Source organism: Scatophagus argus, chromosome 14 (assembly GCF_020382885.2).
Source record: "Scatophagus argus isolate fScaArg1 chromosome 14, fScaArg1.pri, whole genome shotgun sequence".
Classification (NCBI taxonomy): domain Eukaryota; kingdom Metazoa; phylum Chordata; class Actinopteri; family Scatophagidae; genus Scatophagus; species Scatophagus argus.
The window spans coordinates 22549786-22568632 of record NC_058506.1 but is presented as its reverse complement, the minus strand read 5'-3'; the positions used below and the strand labels follow the sequence as shown (position 1 = coordinate 22568632).

General features: G+C 44.8%; 4 protein-coding genes across 7 annotated transcripts in view; all 4 read right to left on the bottom strand.

The window, feature by feature from the left end:
• slc23a1 (solute carrier family 23 member 1) overlaps positions 1-18569 on the bottom strand; it is a 27753-nt gene extending 9184 nt beyond the window's left edge. The window contains exon 1 of one of the 2 annotated variants that reach the window (XM_046410525.1): positions 18437-18569. In XM_046410525.1, the coding sequence (XP_046266481.1) occupies positions 18437-18505 (69 nt within the window). In that variant the 5' untranslated portion in view covers positions 18506-18569. Of the gene's footprint in view, positions 1-444; positions 624-18436 lie in introns of those variants that run through there. The other variant, XM_046410527.1, reaches the window with a different exon arrangement.
• The window catches only part of LOC124070565 (deoxycytidine kinase 2-like), a 29880-nt gene that overhangs the window by 7590 nt on the left and 3443 nt on the right, over positions 1-18847 (bottom strand). The window contains exon 8 of one of the 2 annotated variants that reach the window (XR_006845203.1): positions 18437-18825. Coding sequence is in view for 1 of the 2 variants with exons in the window: in XM_046410567.1 (XP_046266523.1) it covers positions 18799-18825 (27 nt within the window). In the remaining variant the exon portion in view is untranslated. Of the gene's footprint in view, positions 1-18301; positions 18826-18847 lie in introns of those variants that run through there. The other variant, XM_046410567.1, reaches the window with a different exon arrangement.
• Positions 1869-7571, bottom strand: pwwp2a (PWWP domain containing 2A). Its single transcript, XM_046410523.1, has 2 exons — positions 6121-7571; positions 1869-5385 (listed from the first exon to the last, which is right to left on the bottom strand). Exons 1-2 carry the CDS (start codon positions 7080-7082, stop codon positions 3477-3479), a joined length of 2871 nt encoding a protein of 956 aa, XP_046266479.1. The 5' UTR covers positions 7083-7571; the 3' UTR covers positions 1869-3476.
• oatx (organic anion transporter X) lies at positions 10000-15915 on the bottom strand. Of its 2 annotated transcripts, none has more exons than XM_046410531.1 (16): positions 15733-15915; positions 15071-15316; positions 14809-14973; positions 14631-14704; positions 14322-14451; positions 14107-14210; positions 13787-13941; positions 13461-13629; positions 12226-12349; positions 12022-12137; positions 11841-11895; positions 11426-11585; positions 11072-11180; positions 10688-10766; positions 10460-10587; positions 10000-10253 (listed from the first exon to the last, which is right to left on the bottom strand). In XM_046410531.1, the coding sequence occupies exons 2-16, from the start codon at positions 15095-15097 to the stop codon at positions 10124-10126; spliced, it is 1725 nt and encodes a 574-aa protein (XP_046266487.1). In that variant the 5' UTR covers positions 15098-15316; positions 15733-15915; the 3' UTR covers positions 10000-10123. The 2 variants fall into 2 exon arrangements, with proteins under 2 accessions (XP_046266487.1, XP_046266488.1); XM_046410532.1 differs by lacking the exon at positions 15733-15915 and adding an exon at positions 15448-15711.

The window sequence follows — 18847 nt, the reverse complement described above, 5'->3', positions numbered from 1 at the left end:
CATCACGAGCTAGCATGACTTCTTATCACTACAGTTTAAAGGCTAAATGGCAAATACTTGTAAATGTAGTTTTATTTGTCTGCATACATGGAGAAATCTGAGTGCTCAGAGTTAGCAGAAGAATGTTTACACCGGAAGGAAAATGTCTGGCTATGTTATGTTAATTGAGTGACGTTTTATCATTAAAATTAGCACAACATTTAGTGATCTGAAGTCTGTTGTGTCAAATTAAATCATTATGAAACAGCATTTTCCAAATTGGTGAATGCCAGGTGAATGTCAACCATAACGCAGGTTAGATATTAGCATGCTAATCTTAGCCTTGTCATTTGGTTCAGTTAGCTACAAAACAATTACAACACATATTTAGTACTAACTAGCCTCCACACAAGGACCAGTTTGCTGCAACCCGTTTTAATTTAGTGATGATAAAAGTCCACTCACGTTAGCACGAGGCTAAGGTTGAATTTATGAACAGCTGCTACAACCGACTGCTATCTGCTGATTCCCAGGTGTAGAAACAGAAATGTAAAAACTGTGAACCTGTTTCCACTGTAGGATCAGGACTCAGGGTCACAACATACCTGTGCAGGTATGAACACAGTTGAGGAACGTTTCTGTTTCTGCACCTGATCATTAATCAATTAACACACACACACACACACACACACACACAAACAGCGCTGCCAGTCTTTGTGCTAAGCTAGGCTAACATCCTATCTGTCATTTAACATTAAAAAAATGAGCTGATTGTTAAATTTTCTGATTGCTGATTGGAGGACGCAAAATAAAAACTTGTCATCGGTCTGAATCTGGTATCCATGGAAACGCTGATCAGATGAAAGTGGTGAATAAGCTTCTTTATCTTTATAAATATAAACTCTTCACTTAAATAATTCATTATTTATGTCCATGTGAATGGTCATCAGTTGCTCTGACTCCGCACGCAGCCTCTTAGCCAATCATCACTCAGCATCAGCAGCTCTTCAGAGTTGTGCTGCAGAAAGAGAGAACACAGACAAACAGGTGTCACTGCTGACGTCATCAGGATGAGACAGGTGACAATGATGAGGTCATCAGACACAGGATATGTGTTATATTCTGTCAAACCTCTCTTAAGCAATTTCATCTCTCTGCATTGAGGCTAAAGCTAAAACAGTTTGAATATTTTCCTGGATGTCACCTGATTAATGGATGTGAAGCTGTATTTGAAACCTTCTTAACATTTTGACAGTTATTTTATGCAGTACAGTTCATATATATATTATATAGACAATAATAATACTTGATACTTGACTTACTGTTATAACAGCACTAACTGATGTTGCTGTCTGTGTTTTCAGCAGAAACAAACACATTATCATACCATCATCTAATAGCTGATATGTTGTTAGTAAGCAGCTGCTGATGAACAGAACTGATCAAATACGTGATTACATGTTCAGGTATTTAGTCAGCAGCTAACAGTGTTTTCCCACTCTGGTTGTCAGAGATGTTTTTACCTAAAATCAGCAGCATGTGTGAATGGTGTCAGGTTAAAACCTGTTGACGCTTTAACATTAAACCAACTAGTTTTTGCATCAAGTTTCAGCCTCATTAAATCCACTGACTTGTGTCTAAAAATACAGAACATCTCAGTGAAGTTTTGAACAGACTTATCAGTACAAACCAAAATGTTACTTCATCGATGCTGATACTTTTTGGTAAAAACATCTGTGGAGACCCATTTACAAAACATCTGTTTGCAGGTGAGAAAATCTGAGGTATGCAGCCAGCGAGCTGCTGAGCAAGGCACCACCGTGACCCCGACAATAAAATCACCACAGAAGAAGAATGAAGCTTTAAATGACGACGATGACGATTCAAGAGAAGTTTGACAGTTTTTAATAGATTTAAAACATCAGAAAAAAACAAGTACACAGATCGACTCTCAGATGGTTTCTCTTTTATTTTTGTCCGTGTTTCTGTTACTTTGTCCCAACAGTTTTTAGTTCAAGATCTCTGATCTGCAAACAGACGGTAAAAAGAGTCTGACAGCTGAAACTACAAACAACAGAGAGGGAAAATCCACCTTCATCTTCAACATCATCATCATGAGAACAGAGCAGCTGTCCTGTCTAACAGTCAGTGTGTCCTACCTGTCCGTCTGTCAGTCTAATGTTGATAAACCGAGGCTCCGGGGTCTCAAACAGGACGAGTGAGATGTCAGCTGATCAGTTACGGGACTCGCTTTAGTTTCATTTTCATTTGTATTGTTTCAGTAGGAACACTGTTGCCATGGCAACGGTACTCCGATCAGCGGGGTCTGACGTTATGAACCAATCAAAGAACGTGAGAAAATACTTTTTGTTATGTTTGTGTCAGTCAGAACAAAGATGAGTGCGTGATAAGGAAGTGAGGGCCACCCTGACTCAGCTCGGAACCCTGTTTGGGCCCCCTGGCCTCAGTTTGGACAACTTTGTGTTTCACAGTTTTAATCATTTAGAAAGATAGTATAAAATAAATGTTTTCAGTCTGTGGGTGTTCCTCAGCAGAACCGTGACAACCAACACAACAGGAAGTGACACGTCAGCATATCACAGCGTTTCACACTATGGCGCCCACCAGACTGACGAGCGGCAAACATGCCGGACAGCATCGAATGTGAACTTACAATGCAATTAAAATCTGTTTCAGGAGAGAAAATCTTACTAAAACGAGACGTCTGACCTTTCGATCAATCGAAACATCAACACGTGCATTCAGTGCAGCTGAACCTACCTTAGCAACTCTTATCTTAGCTCTACTTAATTAGTGTTTACATTACGGAGTCATTCTCACTCATACACGTGTGTGACATTATCGTGATTCAGTTGTCTCATCATTTGACCCAGCCAGCTCTGTCAGCCAATCATTAGGCTGAATTTTCAGGGCAGCGTGACTGGAGCCTACATTTCCCATAGTACATCTGGACAGTGTCTTTCACTAAAGCCTCCTGATTCACAGAGCCACGTCCTTAAACCACACCTCCATATCATGATCTGATGGCATCTCAACGAGATCACCAGGGTTATTCTCTAAGCAGGCTGGTAAACTGACTAAGTGTAAACTCAGTAAGTTACCCTTTAAGAGACCGAAAATGAAGACAATGCTGAGACACTGAGACAAGTGGAAACGCTGCTGCTGACTGACACCTGCCTGAAAATGAGGACCTCTATGAAAAACGGGAGAATGTAACCCCAGAAATAAGCCCCACCCACAGCTCCCCTGAACACTGACGGGTAAATCCAAAGCTCCAGCTCCTCCTCCAACAGGAAGAACAAGAAATAGAAAAATGCACACCGTCCATCTGTCTGCATCAGTCTGACAGACAGACAGGGATCAGTCTGAGGAAGAGAAGGGACAAGCTCGTCCCACTTCCTGTAGTGGGCGGGCAGAGCGGGAGGGGGCATGGCACATGTGGAGGGGCGGGGAGGTGTTGGCAGCAGTAGCTGATGCTACGTTTCGAACTGTGTGAGCAGTGCCCGGACTTCAGGCGTTAGCTGTTTGGCAGCACTGGCGGCCTCGGCGATGGCGCGGCGGTACGGCCCCTTCCTCTTCCTGTCAAAACGGGACTGGAAGCTCTCCAGGAAGGGTGACAACTGGGTTAGCGGCAGGAAGGAGGTGGTGGGAGAACCAAACCAGGAGACACGTGCCTCCTGCCGCACTGCCAGCCCCGTGTCGCCGCGCCGCGACACTGTGATGCCAAGCACACGCGCCGGCCACCAGGGGAAGCCATAGATCTTCGCCCATACGATGTCACCAACACACACCTTCCGACCGTCAGGGAGCAAACACTTGGACACCAATTTGGAGAACACGGAGGAGGATGACGAAGACGATGAGGAGGAGGAGGATGTGGAAGACTTACGGCGCCTCTTCATTTCAACTCCCTCCTCCTCCTCACCGCCAGTCTGCATCTCCTTGCTATCAGCTCTGGAGGGAGGGGTGGTGGGGGAGGAAGAAGAGGGAGGGGGAGTGGGAGCTGAGGGTGGCGGGGAGGAGGAGGGCGGGTCTCCTTGAGGGGGGAGGTCAAAGGTCTCTGTGGAACTGCACTCTGAGTGAGAGGAGTCCAGGGAGGAGGAGCAGGGAGGGGGATCCATTACCTGCTCATCAGCAACTTCCTGTCCCTGCTCCGCCCCCTCCTCTTCAAAGGGCTGGACCTCCTGCATCTCCACGGCAACACCTGCTGCACAGGAGCTGAGGACCGGAGGAGGAGTTGTGGTTAGGGGAGGGGATGGGGCAGTGGGCATGGCTGTGCTAGATGTGGGTGTGAGTGTTGGGCCTAAATCAGATTTGGGAGGCGATGAGCGAGTACTCTGTTTTGACGGGGGGGAGGAGGAGGAGGAGCAGGAGGATGAGGAAGAGGAGCAGGGCACCTGGCTGTCATCGGTACGATACCTTTGGGGTTTGAGGCGCACTCTGGGTGGAAGGGGCGTGTGGGAGCTCGAGCTGACGGTGGAGCCACTGAGGTGCTGGCGGCGAGTGAAGTGGACCTTCTGGTTGTGGTTCTGCAATGCTGCGGCCCGGGTCACAGCCTTTGTGCGGTCCTGGTTCTGGCTCTGACCTTGGTTCTGATTCTGGTTCTGCTCTTTGGGCCGGCGATGTGGAGGCGGTGGTGGCTGAGTACTCCTCGCTAACTTCTTGAGAACCTGTCGCGCTTTCGAGCGATCAGCAGCAGAACTTTTGGCCAGAACCTTCTTAGAGTTCAGCTTCAGACACATGCGATTGGACGAGGATGGTGACGAGGATGAAGATGAAGCCACACCCCTCAGGACACGGCGAGAAGAAGATGATGATGAAGATGACACACGTATCCCCGATGACGAGCGTCTGTCTGCAGCAGCGCGTCCTCCCTTGTCGTCACTCCTCAGCCGTTTTACCTCTGAGGAGATAGGTCCTTCAGCTGGTCGTCGCCGCCGGGACGCCTCCTCACCCCTCAGATCCACCGGACCTCGTCGAGCCTCCCTGTGCCCGCCTGAAGACACCACCCCTTTACATTTGTCGCAGAGTACCTGCCGGGGGCGGAGCTTGATGGCATTCATAATGGAGGTCGGCTCCTCGCAGCGGTACCGCCGCTTTGGCCGTTTGATCTTGCGTGGCAGTGGCTGAGGTAAGGCCTGGTTGTAGGTGTCCCTGATGAACAGAGGAGGGGGATATGGTGCACCCTCCTGGAATAGCGGCGGCGGTTTTGAGGTCCAGGGTTGGAGATGGGGAGGGGGCGGGGATGCAGGGCCCACTACGACCTCATCCTTTTCAGCGGATACATCATCACTGGTAACAGGCTGTGATTGCACAGACACCTGAGGTCGACACCGATCGTCCCGTCTGGGAAACACCGTGATGGGAATACCGTACGGTCCAAACCTGAACACACCAAAACAAAAACAGAGCATGAAAACAGAGGAGTGTCAGAGTGGAGCAGCTGCGTCACAAAGCTTCAAACATCAGATGGTAAGGATGTGAAGGAGCACAAAATTCACATTTTGGTTTTGAGGTCAAGGTTTGGTATGTCAGAAGACAGAAGAGAAACTAAAACAAAAGGTAATAAAATACGTTTTGGTCGGTGTGTTGGTGGTCGTGCAGGCAGGATGCTCTCATTTCAAAGATTAAAAGATTTCCACATCAATGACCGTGTGGAGTTTATTGAAATTAAAGCGGAAAGGTTAAAATGAAACATTTTCCAAATTTTAACGTCTTTGTACAAACTGAACAGATACTATTATTTAAAAGTCAGCCCACAGGAAAATAATCAACTAGTATTTCAACATACTAAAAACAAATCTAAATAAATAATCAATTCACTGGTAAAAGAAACTGGAACCAAAGGAACAGTAATCTCACGAGTCCTGCAACACTGTGACTTTGAATCACTCATTTCTTCATTGGGGGACAAAACTATTTCAAACACAATTAATGTCTTTGATGTCTGAATTTTACTGCTTTTAGTCCATGGCCATTATTGGATGGACAAACAGCAGCTGATTCCACACTTTCCTTTGTTTATATCAGGACACAAAAAACTCAAAATATTAATTTATGGGGTAATTAAATAATCCTTTATCAATAGAGTTTAGGAATTTTAGTTTAAAGTAGTTTTACCTTTTGGAAACATCCATCAGCACCCCGGAGAACACCTTCTCACCCACCCGGAAGGACACCACAAGTGCGTCATCTATGACGTGGTCAAGGGAGACCCGGACCTCGGACCCGGGACTGAGATCCTGCACAGAAGCCAGGGGCGGAGCACCGAGACCAGGTTCAGGCCCGGACTCTGGTCGGGAAGATTCATCGCCGCTGGGGTTTTCCTGCTTCACGGTATCAGTCATCAGCCGCCTCTTCGGAGACCGGCAGGGCGGGGAGGAGTCCCGCAGGCCACGGCCCGGCAGCTCCTCCGTCCCCGCCGAGTTTTGGACGTAAACCGCGTCCGGATCCAGGCCATCCGGGACTGACAGCCGGTCCGCGGTTCCGTCAAACATAGGGTCCTCCGCGGGGTCAGGCCTCAGCTCCTCTTGGATCAAAGCCGTGTAGCCTCTGTCTCGATCTGAAGTCTCTGCCCGGTCTGTCGTTACATTGGTAGTCGGTTCCGCCGGTTCCGCCAGGGACAGCCCGGCCTCGGTGACGGCAGGGGGAGCCGGGAAGGAGTGCAGAAAGACGGCGGAGGGCTGCGGGTCCGCCAGGATGCTGCGATACACCGCCTGCACAGACACGTTCCCGCCGCCCTCTGGATCCCCCGGTACACCGGGAGAGAACCGGTCCATGCTGATTCGATCCACCGGGAAGTTACTGATCAGTTCATCGTTAACGACGCTATCAGAGAGCGCCTTTCCCGCCGCGGGGTCCAGCTCCGGCCTGACATGGCGGCACTCCTCCCCGTCCCCACCATCCTCCACCCGAAGGACGACCGGCTCCACGGCCGGGCCGTACTCCCGCGGCTCGTCGGTCTCCAGCAGGGGTCCTTGGCCGACTGGGCCCGGTTCTGGTGGGCCCTCGTCGTCCGTGGCCGCGGTTATTGTTGTTGTCGGAACCGCCGCAGCTCCTGGCTCTGCAGCCACGGCCGCCATTTTCTTCCGCTGTGCTGCTGAGCAGGGCCTCGCCCCGCCCTCCCACAACGCTGCGAGCTGCGCAAGCGCATTGCCATTGGCTTCAGTTCCTGTCCGTCAAATGAAACCAACCAAATCATTTCTCTGATTGGATGATTCTGTCAGAGTCCGTGAGGCGTGTCGCCGCCACCAGGGGGCGTTTACATTTCCAAGACAAAAACATCAGGAGCAAAAGATCAGCCAATATCTGATAAATAAACAGCTGAAACTGTCTCTTCATCAGCATAATTTCATTCTCACGAAACGAAGGCCGTCACGAATTATATTGAACAATTAATAAAATAATATCTTTCTGTTCACACAACAATGTCTAATCAACACTAAAATATGAAGAGAGCTAGTTGCTGAAGTCTTACATGACATAAAATATTAAATATTATAATATTATAATTCTGGTAATATTGTATTCATTTATCAAGTAATCTACATACTAAATAATGTGATCTCACATCCTACTATCAAGAATAACGAATTAAGAACCAGCTAATATGCTGATTATTTTCTTTATGTTTGGTTGACAAAACGCTGAAGACAAAGCTTCTGTTCTATGAGAAGTGAATCAACAAACCTGATGTTCCTGATGGGAATTTCCAGTCAGGATGTTCTCAGATGTAAAAGGTTTTTAATAAGTGATGAAATGTTGGAAACACGCAGATGTTTTGTTTTTGGTTTTTGTAAAGAAATGTTTGTATGTTTTTATCTCGGAGAGTCTCTCGGGTCAGGACTAGCCTTCTGATTGGTCCGCTGGAGGAGGGAGGCTTGTTTACAGCCCGTTAGCGTTCATGATGATGGAGCCACGACACGTGTGGCCCAGCAGGGGTCAGTGTTACCTCAGGCATCATCATGTCCACATCCAAACGTTAAATGAAGGGCTGGTTTGTAAATCCATCTGTTCTTATTGATGTTCTTAAATAGTGTTTCTTTTTCTCTGTGCACTTCAGGAAATATATAATCGGTGTTGATTTATTGTTTGTTTTTTTATTTACTTTTGTAAACGAACTCTTACATATAAATATTACATGAACATATATGGGGTGCCAAATGTAAAAAATGTAAAAATTGGGTTAGAGTTTTACAGCTGATATAGTTTTAATATTTAGCTCACTTTCTCCACAATTAGCTCATTTTTCTTTCATTTGAGGCAAAAATTCAATTCATGCAAAACAGCACTTTATATATAATTGCTAAAATATAATTGTTAAAAATTGTCATTTGCACAGAACTCTGAACTTTCATTTGCACTACTGTCTACTACTACTACTACTACTCCGCCATTTGCACAATATCGCAGTACTGTGTACATCTCTTATTCTGATTGTTTTTTTTATATTTATATAGTGTTGTTTATATTTATTTGCATTAGGTATTTTGTTAGGTAATTGGACTTATACCGGGACCGGGGAAACTAATTTTGTTCCACCTCATGTTTCTACATGTGTGAAATGACAATAAAGCTCCTTGAATCCTTGAATACAGATACATAGAAATTAAATCCAAATCTAAATCTGAATGTCTGAATCTAAAACTAAATCAGTCACTAAATCGACTAAATATTTAAAATTTTACACAAATTCCCGTGTGTAATTTCTAGCCCGGTTGATGTCGATGAGGACGAAGCCACTGAGGAGGCCATCATTCCACTCCCAGTAAGGTCATTTTGGCTTTCATGTGTGATGGTAATAGCTAGCACTCTTTTGTTTTAAAGGTTTGCAAGAACTTTGAGCAAAGAACAAATTATAAAAAAATTATAGGAATTGTGAAAGAACACAGTCAGAGGGTTGTCACAAAAGCCTACAGACCAAACTACATCAGACCAATCCACGAAGATCCAGAGGACCTTGAGGGTTCCAGGCGGGGATTTTTCCATTAGCCATAAAGACAGTGGAGCATATGAAGGTAATCTTTGTTTGCATAAATGTTATGTACTAAATGTTTAATATACTGTGTTCAAATGTTTGGTTTTTTGTAATATTGGGTATATTGGCCTCCAAATATTTAGGTAACATACATAAACTACATACGTAATTAGACCTTTACTAAAAACATTTTTTAAAAAACCCATTAAAAACAGAGATCTCACGTGTTCCAAAGCCATCCATTGTGTCAGAAGACAAGCTGGCAGGCCCACCCCCCAAACCGAACATCAGACAAGCAGAGAGAAATTCTCCACTCTCTCTTTGAGTGTAAAAAACGGGGCATTAATCTTGTGTATGCAGCTAATTAGACTGCCGTTAAGTTTCGGTGTTCTAACCCTACGGTAAAGATGTAAGCAGTTTCTCCTGCTCTTCCGCATCATCAAGCCGTCTCGTTCAGGGTGAGTCAGTCCTGCACAGAACTGAATTCAGCTTCATCAAGTAACATAAAAGTTTTGGTAACATTTGATAAAACAATTTATGAATGTAGTTAACAAATAAACTGTGCTGTCACACTAAAGATTAAACTAGCCGCTGCAGCATTGCATTAACCATCAGTAATTGTAATCCAGTGATATCAATTTTTCTGCATTCTGAGTAATTTTAATTTGACTCACCTGACTGAAGACTGTTGTGATTCAGGTTAACCACACCTGATCTAATTCATTTTTACCTGTATGACTGAAAACTTTTGTGAAACAAAAACAACAACATTATTTGATATTAATCACAGGTTTATTATAGTGTTACTGCAAGTTATTGATTATTGATTTTTCATTATGAATGACAGAAGCTGTTTAAAATGTGTCTCAGATGAATATATTTAAACTCAAACATCTGACTTTATTATTTAAACTAACTCAAAATGTATTTGAATGTTATTTATTGGCTCAGTTTCTCAGTAAAAGAAATTTTCTGCAACACAGAAAACTTTTACGCTGAAACGTTTCGCTCTTTGATTCTCATTGGGTCATTTTTTTTGGTCATTAAGGACTTCAGCAGCCTGGTTGGTTAAGGTTCAGTGCAGCCATCTGATTGGTCAAGGTTCAACACAGCTGTGATTGGCTCTGACTGGTGTCATCTGATTGGTCAGCGGGCATTGAGTCCAGTCCCTTCTGCATCCTTCAGCTCTTTTAAAGCCACGCCTTCACACTGAGAGGCTCCGCCCTCATGCAATGACACGCCTTCTTGTTGTCTGAGGCCAGAATTTATTGCAGACCTTCACACAGACAGTTTTAAGTTATTGATATATAATTATTTATTAGCCATTGATCAGTTGGTGATTACCAGACCATTTGTCTAACCAGCTCAGTAATTTGTTAGCATTAGCCTCACCAGCATCTAGCAGCTGTTACACCATGTAGATCCTAAATATAAGAAAGACTCATTGAAACCAGTTGAGAACTGTCTATATCACTCGCTCACCATTTGTCCTCCACATCAGCAATGGTGTCGGGCAGCGGCAAGTTCAGTGTCTCCGGCAGGAAGCAGGCAAAGCAGCCAGCCAACACTGCTGCACCCCCATATACCACACTGGGCAGAACAGGGAGTACCTGGGAAATGTAGTCCATCAGTAGTGTTAGCATGAGTTAGAGGGATTGTTGATGTTGTTGTTATTGGACATCACATTATGTTACAGCAGAAGCACCTCACCTCGTCCAGGATGAGAACGGCGGGGGCCGCCATGCTGCCGACCCTCGCCATAGTGGAGACGAAGCCCATTCCTGTCTGCCTGAAAACACATCACACACATCGCGAAATCAGTGCACTCACAGATTAACAGGTTATCTGGTTTAATGGTAACGGTGCTACGACGGAGGCATTGTTTTCATATCAGTGGTGTGAATGTTCTGTATTTACAGCTTGAACTAAAAGTCCATTCATCAAATAATGGAGACAAAGATCAATTATTGTCAGATTATTCAATTGTGATTATTGTAGCATCTTTTGGCCTTCGTTCTGAAACTCCTTGAAGAGACAGTGACTCAGGTTTAACTTTGATGTAGAGCTGAAGACACCTTGAACCAGCAGTCTCACCTGATGACGGTGGGGTAGAGTTCTCCAGTGTAGAGGTAGATGACGGTGAAGGAGGCCGAGGTGAAACCTTTGCCGAGACACGCCAACATGGTCCTGATGGTCTGCATGTCTGTAGGGGAGGCAGTAATATCATGAGTGTGCTGGTGTGTGTGTGTGTGTGTGTCCACCTACGTTCATCTTGTCTAGTCGGGAGTCTGGTTCAGTGAAGGTGTTCTGGACTGAGGAAGGTGCATTGTGGGAAGGAGGGAGGATTTAGATGTGTGACATCATCAGACAAAGTCTAACAGCAGGTCTTGGTCATCATTACCTGTGTGTGTGTGTATTAGTGTGTCTCAGTGTGTGTGTGTGTGTTACCTGTGGGAACAAACATGTTGGCAAAGATGACGAGGGCCGACAGGAAGAGACAGGCGGCCTGAGAGATCCTCCTCCCAAGGTAAGAGAGCGAGGCCAGAGCCAGCAGTTTGGCGGGAATATCAACGGCTCCAAAGATGATCTGCATCAGGTAGATACTCACCTGGAACAACCAAGAGCCAATAGGAGAGGAAGGCTGACAGTAATGGCGTCTGTCTCATTTCTGGCAGACACCTGGGTGATGATGTTTGTCACAGGTATATGACTTTCACGCAACACTCCCAACTTAGTGATCTTTACTATGTTTACCTCTCATCCCATATGACCTGAACCTCAGGTGTCAGGTGAGTGAGAGGTACAGGAAGTTACCAGTAAATGATAGCTCACATGTAACCTTGTTGCTAATCGGGTTGCTCACCCCAAACTTCTGCAGGTCCATCGCCAAACCGTAGTAAGCAAAACTGGTGGAGAACCTGCAGAAGAGACAGGTGAATAGGTAGATATATCTAATATGCCTTTGTGCCAGGGGAAAGGACTCAGGTAGAGGATGGGTGAAGGGACACAGGTGGAGTACAGGTAAAACAGGTGTGTATTCTGACCAGACGACGATCAGACAGATGGAGATACGTCTCATCCCTCTGGTCCTCAGTAAGTCATATGCTGTGAATGATGAGCGACTCGACTCAATCTCCTTCTTCATGTGAGAGTGGAGAACCTGCAAGTCACATGGGACTGATCTCACACTTCTGATTGGTTATCACTCATCTTTATGTATGTGACAGACAGTCAGACAGACAAGTTACCTCCAGTGTTAACTTGTCGACTATCTCTGATTTTCCATTGATTCGAGCGACTCGGTGAAGACTCTTCAACGCCTCATCAGACCGACGGTTCAGCACCAGCCACCGAGCCGACTCCGAGTACCACCTGACCAATCAGAGAGCACACAGATGAGAACCACCTGACCAATCAGAGAGCAGATACATTTTTCTTAAAATGTATCTGCTCATTTCCTCTCTCCTTGCATGGTTTCCTTGTACTTCTTCATGGATCCTCATCAAAAGATGCAAATGAGGGAAACGTTTAACAGCACTGGCATGTGCCCAAAGGCAGAACAGAACCACATTCAGCCTGAGGGGATTAACGACTCTGTTTTCTCCTGTGACCACATTACTCTCTTTCTGTTGCCCTCCTTTATTCACCATGAGAGTCTGAGATTGTCAGAGATGTCTGCTAAAATGTGTAAATCTCTTGTGTCTCGGAGCATGTAATTATTTTTGACATTATCTGAATTCACATTCTGGTACCTAATAGATTTTGATCATAACCTTTAAGACAATAATGTGAAAAATCGCATGAGTGTATGTGATTTTCGCCCATATAATTATTTAGCTCATGGTTTGAGAGGTATCATGTTAACACTCTGATCTGATTAACTGATTTTACAAGTTCTAAGTGCGTTCACTGCATTTGTACTCATGAAAGTACAAGTTTCTTGTCCGCAAGCATGTGGTCTTCAACTATTCTATGGAGATAAAATGATTCCCCTTTGAGGCTGGAGGCCAGTTTTCTCTCCACACAAAGAAATTAATTAGCAATCAATGTGGTTCCTCAAAAGAGCACAAAGGATCCACTTCCTTCCAAAACACGCCTCTTAGACTCTAAAACTCTACAAAGCTCTTTCCCGGCTCTTTTCACCCTCCTTGAGAACACTCTCTCTTTTGTTTTGCTTCATGAGTCTGACTTGAATTTTTCTGCTGCTGTCCTTTTTCACTTTTGCTTACAGGCTAAAACATCCAGAATAACCTCTAAACTCAGAAGAAAAACAAGAACCATTTTTTTTTTGTTTTCCTTCATCACAGAATCAGAAATGACTTTCAGATATACGACTGACTGATTCGATGTGATTAATCTCACACCTGCTTTAGTGAAGGCGGAATCGGAGTGTTTAATACTAATTCCTAAGGGTAGCCATCACTATATGACAAATGAGAGTGCAGACAGATTAGAGACTTTTATTCTGAAAGTTCACACTGACCAGCTGTAGGCAAAGAACAGGAAGTAGGGGGCACAGACGACCACCTGCAGCTTCCTCCAGTCTCTCAGCCAATAGGCAAGGCCTGCCAGGATCATCTGACCAAATGTGAAGAAGAAGGAGGTGATCGTGCCCACTAATGTCCTCGTTTTAGTCGGGATCCACTCCACCTCTGGAGACAGACAGGCAAACAGACAGACAGGTTGACCATCCTCTCATGACATATCATCAGTTTGTTTCCACAGAGAATCGATTAAACAGACAGGAGTGAACCTACAGTTTAAGACACACTGACAGAAAGACAGACAGGAAGACAGGTAGACAGGTACTCAGTGAGACTCCATTCAGGATGATTCCGGACACTGCCATCCCACTGAGGAATCTGAAAATGCAGTAGGCGGAGTAAGTGGGAGAAAGGGCGGAGCTACAGCCGAGCACGGCCAGCTGCAGGTATGACCAAATGAGGATGGCCCGTCTGCCAAACCTGAGAGGGAGACAGAGAGAGAAAACGATCTGACTGGTCTGATTTTAGAGGAGAGAGAAGATGTAACCAAAACATGACAACATCATAAGGACATCAGTGTCGGTTCAAACCCTCACAGGTTTAATGTTCATGTGTATGTTTGCGGTTTGAACAGGTGAGTATCACCTGTCTGACAGGCTGCCAAAGATGATGGCTCCTGTTAAAACTCCACCCATATAGATGGTCTGAATCATCTGTTTCAGAGGACGCAGAGAACACACCAGGTCCCACTGAGAGAGACAGACGGCGTGATGAACGTTAGCCCACAGTCTGCCGTTAACACACACAGCCCTGTTAGCCTCCCCGCTGACCTACAGGGACAGCAGGTCTCTTCTCGTTACCTCAGAGACGGTGGTGGCAAGGAACTCAGAGCGGTCGAACGTCCATCCGTCCAAACATCCTTCTGTCTGTAGCTGGCTAACGTTTACTGAGCTGTTAGCGGCTAACAGCTGCCACTGAGGCTCCACAAACCTGATCAGCAATGACAACAACAACAATGATTATGACAACAATGACAACAACACCAACGACGACAACAACAATAATGACAACAATGTCAACAGTGACAACAATAACAATGACAACAAGTGATGTCAGAGGGAAAGTATCCATCTGTACAACGCAGCAGAGAGGAAAAGAACAACTTCTACCTCCTGCACCTGTCCAGTTTACTTCCTGAAGAGTCCAGAGGGATGAACGCTTTCAGCATCTGCTTCTCATCCATCTGAAACAACCAATCACATCCATTCAAAAAAACAAACCAATCACATTCATTTGTCACAGTAACGAGCTGATTCGTTCGTGTTCTCGTGTTCATGTGTAGGTTACCTGGTAGTGAGACAGGTTGTACAGGCTCTGATTGGCCGGCAGGCTGCAGTGGTGGGTGGGGATTCCTGAGATGAAATTATTCAGCAGGTTCTGACTCGCCATCAGCAAACCAGGGAAGCTGATCAGTGTCACGTGGAGCCATTGGTACCTGCCGAAACCGCCCACCTCACCACGGCAACGGGAAGGAATGGGAAATACACATTACACACATGCATCACGCCGGGTCTGCCTGGACAGGTCATCAGGTTACAGCAGTCCTCACCTCCTCCAGCAGATCAGAGAAGCCCATCGCTTCTGTCTGGTTTCTTATTGTTGTGTTGTTCTTTTTGGGTCCAAGACTACACTTTCCAAAATACTAATACTCTAAAGCTGAGTTTTCATGTTTTTAGTATGTCTGCGAACAGAGATGCTCATTTAAAAATACTATATAATAATGATAATGATAACAACAATAGAAACAGACGTCTTAAGTTTTCAGGATCTGATGTTCAGTTCCAGCTGAAAGAACCTGTGAATGAGATCAATATATAAAAACATTTAAACCTGTGTAAAGGTTTCTTTTTAAAACATGAACTCAAACATTTAAACACATTTCTGGAGTTTCAGGTAAAACTATGTCACACCGCAATTGTTTCAAACCTCCACAAAACTATCCAAAATGTTCTCCAAATTATTCCAATCCTCAGCCATCTCAGTGCACGTTCTGGTCTATCAGTCCTCCGCCAACACTGTAATATATTTTTAGTATCCTTATGGTAACTTTCCATATGTCACAGCACTGCTGAAGCAGTGGTTTTACAGCAAACTCTAAAAAGGTTACATATTTGTATGGAGTCTGGTGAGAGTTATTAAAGGATTACTGCAGCTGAATGAAAGCAGAATGAAAAGAGGATTTTCTCTGGAAATCAGTGAAAACGTACTTACAGTGTGCAGGCTGAGGGAAGACTGGAGGGCTGCGGAGGGGGTGGAGAGACGGGTGAATGGGTGGAGAGACGGGTGGATGAGAGGAGAGACGGTGGACAGACTGGTGGAATGTGCGGAGCAGCAGATAAGAGACATATGAACATTAATAAGTGACTTTAAAAATAAGTTTGTGTCCCTCCTGTCTGGTGTTGGACACTCGGGTCTCTTCCACATGACTCCAAACATAATTGACCTCGTCTCTCCGTCTTTCTTAGCTTATCATTTGTTTTTTCAGTTAATGTTTAAGCATAATCTCACTCTTTCTCCATCTGTCTCTCTGCGAGGGAAAAAGCTCAGGCTGACTTTGAGGATCAGCACTTCAGTGATTAAAGCAACATGTTGACTGGTACGATTTATCTTAATGTTTTTCACTCAAACATGCAAATCTTTTTATCATTTCTCATCTGTAACATCTTCAGTGAGATAAACCTGAATAAACCCAGACTGGGTGAAGCTGCTGACTATCACCCAGGACTTCCTGTCGATATTTCATGATAGAAGCCTCCCTCCGTCCACTGGGCAGCGGCAACAGGAAGTGTCGAATTTGAAGTGTTCAAAACTTTCACAAACTCTCCCTAACCTCCTCCAGTCCTCCTCTTGCAGACTTTTGTGACTCGTTAAAAACTCCTCATCTCAGTTTGTTTTCGTGTCCTCGCTTCCCACCGAGTCTCTGAAGTTTTTCTCTCCTGGAATTCATCCGACTGAGTTTCAAACAACAAACGTCTCAGCAGGCGTCGAGTCCGGACAACACGACAAGGACACAGCAGACAGGCCGCACAGCCGAGCGCTCAGGTGCTCGACAAACACGGAGCAAACTTAACAGCAAGTGGACGTACTTGAAACACAGCGATAACATCCACACAGACACAAATAAACAACAACATCTCCTTTACAGACAGACGAAGCACATTCATACGTCCATAAATGAGCGATAAGACACGCCGACTCGGGTCCTGTGGTGACCGGGAGGCCTCCATGGATCAGGCTTGCTCAGCTGGACTGAGAGAGGTGAGTTTGGGGACCAGGAGTCTCATTACAGAAAGCTTTACTAGCTGCTTGATTGGAAACTCCTGTCACCATATTGTAAAAACAATTCCCAAACTGCTGGCTGCGTGTGGTCTTAAGAAACTGTAAACTTCTTCAGTCGGCGCTCGTCCCGTCGTGTCTTTGTCGAGAACATCCACAGGACCGCCTGCATCCATGACGCCAGCTATCGCACTTCACCTGATCTTGTTGCTGGAGGAGAGGATGTGCACATTCAAGCTAACGGTTTAACACCAGCGTCACGGTTTGATGGAGGGCCAGAACCCAAATGTAAACACTGGAGGACTGACTTCACCTGCGGTTGGAGGTCTGAAGGTTGAGGCTGATCATACGACACCTCAGGGTGTAGTCAGCGTGCAGGTAGGGGCGGTTGGTTGCCTGATACAGGTGACCCGTTCATGAAGTCAGCAGTCACCTGTCTCTCATGAAACCTCTTATCTCCACTCTGCAGGTGAAAGCTCATATCTCCAGATTCTGCAGTTTTGATGTTTTCTGATCAGATTTGGATAAAACATGATTTAACAACATTAAAATAACATAACATTGATAACATTGAAACGTTATCATTCGGTTTTCATGTTTGTTTCCTGACTCACAGCAGAGAAGTTATTGTATTTATTACAATTCTTCTTCTAAAATATTCTGACTGCCTGGTGTGTTCAAAGACATCAGTCTCACGCATCCTGTTCCACTTTCTGCCAATGCGGTGCGTTCAAGTGCTGGATGAAATTTGTCTTTGTTTGGTGAACATTTGGCCTCATGAGTGTTCGAACAGACTGGAGTCGAGTCAAACATCCAAACGTTGTGTCTCTGCTTGTCAAACATCATGTTGAGTCATGATGAACGGACAAAAATCTTCTGTTGTTTAAGCTTAAATGTTGAACATTAACTGCACAGGTTAACCTCTACAATGATTGTAGGACGTTTGTGCTAAGGTGCCGTTAGCACCTTAGCACAAACGTCCTGTTCTGTGACCTGCTGAGTTTCCTCAGACTCATCACTGATTGGCCAACAGCATGTGACATCACAGCATATTAACAATTTAAGATGTTTAAAATCCAAAATGAAATTTATCATTTAAACCATTAAAACTGTTTAGTGTGTTGATGTTCATCATATTTGACTGCACGTTGATACTTTATTAAACCGTCAAAATGTTGCCAGTAAAACTGCTCCAAACTCCACTGAGGTTTTCACCAAATCTAGATGGTACAAAAAGCAGTTCAGATCAAGTCATCCGACTGGATTACAGTGTAACACACACTGCAGTGACGCTGAAGAACAGCTGACTGAAATCACAGTGAAAGACAAAAACTTAACTGAACACTCAAACGTCTGGTTTGATTCGCCCAAACGTTAGCTCTCATGGCTGCTCCTGTGAGTTACAGTCGGTAACTCTACAGCCAGTTCAGAGAGTCGGAGGCTATGATTTGTTTGATGTGAAACTGATTATTATTTAAAAGAGATCAATGTTAAAGCACACATCTTAAACACAATAAGTCTGAGTTTTTTTAATTCAAAGTGGGATCGTGATGTGTTCACTGACACCTGATTATCAGGACAAACAAGCACTGAAGAAGCATAAATATCAGACTAATTCAAGTAAATACATAGTGTTTACACACACACACACACACACACACACACAATGCCATTGCTGACCAACTGCTGGAGCTACTAGGGAGGACATTTCAACATTTATCTACAAAAAAATAAAAATATACATAATTCTGCAGTTAAAAATGAGGTTTTTTCAGTGGAGTTCAGCATGAAAAACAGCACACTGACCCACTCAGTCAGGTTTTGGCAAGTCAATTTAAAATACAAAAAGTTTAGCTGCAGCTGCTGTGCAGCGGTGAGGAAAGACAAAGCTTTCTGAGGAGGAAGAGGATGCATCACTCGGTCCTAAAAATACAGTAACTGTGTCGTCCAATCAGACGAGACTGCTACTCACAGCACCGGCTGTGATGGGTGGATGAAGCTCTATAGTGTGGTGAGAAACTCCCTGACCTGCAAGACGAAAGCAGAATTC